At 38.6% G+C, this 2,702-nt stretch overlaps 1 protein-coding gene across 1 annotated transcript in view; it reads right to left on the reverse strand.

Annotated features, from left to right (window-relative positions):
• Positions 1-2,445: 2,445 nt before the first annotated feature.
• The window catches only part of LOC123985371 (pannexin-1-like), a 14,079-nt gene continuing 13,822 nt past the window's right edge, over positions 2,446-2,702 (reverse strand). The window contains exon 8 of the mRNA XM_046072850.1: positions 2,446-2,586. Coding sequence (XP_045928806.1) covers positions 2,446-2,586 — 141 coding nt within the window. The remainder of the gene's footprint in view (positions 2,587-2,702) is intronic.

Consider the following 2,702-nt stretch of genomic DNA (forward strand, 5'->3'; position numbering starts at 1 on the left):
GTTACGTCTGCGTGTTTTGACGCAGCTGAGGAGCTTACCTGATCCCATATTTCCCACCATACACCGCGGCACCGGGGTCATGGGCTGGCCGTGATGTCCTGCCCGGAACAAGGCCACCTATCTGTCGGAGAGATTAACTGCCTGCAGGAAGCGAGAGATTATTAATGACAAATGATTAATGATTATAAATGGTTTACCATGACAGTCTCTATTTATCTATATAAATAAATAACCTTTTATATTTTGGGGGTTTTTTTACAGCAGAAAATTGAGGATACCGGTGTGAATGTATGAATTATTTGCCCTGTGCCTACTTGGTTCCTGAGTGTCAAAAGCTTCCCTGTAGACTCCACAATTATTTCCATGCTTTTTAAAAACGTTTTGATTGTCCTTCGCTCTGGGCCAGATGCTTCAAATCTCCCTTGGGTGTTCAAGTCCTCTGGCCCAGATGAATCGTTTGAGTACTCTTCTTTTTTTTTCTTTTCTTACTTTAATAAATATCACAAAGGAAACTGTTTGTTGTTACTTATTTCTCGGTTCAATTCTCCACAAGGAAATTTAAACAATTTCCACCACATGTATCACGTAACGGATTTAGTTTAACGTGTACAGTGGGTTGAATTCTAAGAAACATTTTATACCATCTGCAATAATCACTCTGAACAACAACTCTGTACAGCTGCTGATTTTTATGTAGGTTTTAAATGTGTGTTTTAATGAGCCTTGTCAAAGCTGTTGTGGGACAGACACATCTATCTATCTATATAAATTGATCTTAATTTAAATATACAGGGGTGTTTTACTTCTATTTATAAGAACACTACTAAAAAAACATTATTGATGTAAATATTACTGACACACTTTGTTTTCTTACGTTACGTTGCTGCCACCATGTCACAGATTAGTACGTCCATTCAGTCAGATTAACCGGGTAGTCGTGACCCAGGGGTCACAGTGTAGAACCAGCATTAGTCTTATTAATGTCACATTAGCTAAGCTTGTGGAGGAACAAGGTTTTAGGAAACAATCAACCTGAGCTACGTTAAGACTTCATTACAGCAGCATCAGTCGGCGGGGCCAAGGCTCAGCAGCTTAATGTAAAGTGAGTGCAAACAAATACAGCAAGCGCAGTGTGTGACCAAATACAGAAACGCTGCAAGTAGGGCACATGTCAGTGGTAATTTAAACGAGCTGTGTCCGTCCCTTTTATTGTCCCCTGGAAACAGTTTCCTTTGTCATCTGTTTTATTACCTCAGAGCAACAAAACCACCCACTGTTCCTCCCCTTTTTATTCAACATTAAGAATAATATAGTCCAAGATACGAGTTTTTTGTGATCTTTTGTTTGATCTCATTACTTTTAATAATATAATTACTATTAGTTGAATTATTTACATAAATGGTGACATTAAAACCCAATAAAATAGATCTCTATAATAGCTCCTGTGTTTCAGTAAGTTTTCTGCTCACGTTCAAAACTTTCGGCACAAAATCTATCCCAAATATCTGTGTATCAAGAAAAAAAGTTGTAATATTACGAGAATAACGTCATCATTTAATGAGCAATCATAATATTTATTTAAGTCTACCTGTCCTATACAGTAGTCTGCTGTGACAGTGCTGATGTGGCAGTATACCCTTCTCTTCAAAATATATTAAAAAAATAATTTGAGCAAGCAAATGGCATTCATATAAATATGTTTTTCCCGTCACGGTGTGTCATTTGTACAGGAATATTTTTGTACTCTATAATTGTTTCTTATAAAAACAAACCAATTTCACGGAGTGGAGTTTTTTTCTCTTTTTATTATGTGTAGCAAACAAGCATAAATACATTTTCACCTCATTAAAAATAGACTCTGCTGTACATTCATTGCGTTTTACCAAAATCTCTTTTTTAACTGAGAGTTGAAAAGTGGTCATTGTACTTTTACGTTCCACCAAATTTGCCTCTAAAGTCAAATGTACCTGTACTGAATCTTCTTTTTGATCTAAAACTGATGTTTGAAATTATATCAGTGGCAAACTGAAGTTGTTTAAACAACATTTGATCTCTTCATCCTGTGTAAATGTAGCTGGAGTCAAATATCCCAAGGCCTTCTGAAGTGCTTTTCTCTAGGACTTTACAGATTTTATTATATAATATAGACTTTCTACATACATTTACACAGATTTCTATAAACCCTCTGAAGTTGCCAGTATTCTTCTACAGCGCAGCTAACAAAACCTGGGCTGAAATGAGGACGTGCCTTCTTCAAACTGAACATGAAGATGTTTCAATCTTACCCTAAATCAGTGGTCTGTAGCTGAGACAGGATGAGAGCTAGAGGAGCTAATCAGCTATACATATTGCAAAACAGAGACTGTGGGCAGTGGTGCACCACAGGCTGTCCCCATCTTCTGTAGGTCATCACAGTTGGTGCAGCGAGGGGCAAGGGGGGAATCATCAACAGGTGGAGTGGAAGACCCCGCCCACCTTGGCGCCCTGCCCAGCCAGTTTGTTGTATTCAGCGACGGCCTTCTCCGTCTGCAAGACTCTGACGTCGACCCCTTTCTGCTTCACAAAGTCCAGAGTGGAGGTGGGAACCTAAGAGAAGAGACGGCACAAACCGGACTCATGGCATGTCTCCACAGAAGCTGCGTTTTTTAATTTCATCTCACGCGTGTCTAATGAAACAGATATGATCATATTTCATTCAATCC

Source organism: Micropterus dolomieu, linkage group LG17 (genome assembly GCF_021292245.1).
Source record: "Micropterus dolomieu isolate WLL.071019.BEF.003 ecotype Adirondacks linkage group LG17, ASM2129224v1, whole genome shotgun sequence".
Taxonomy (NCBI): domain Eukaryota; kingdom Metazoa; phylum Chordata; class Actinopteri; order Centrarchiformes; family Centrarchidae; genus Micropterus; species Micropterus dolomieu.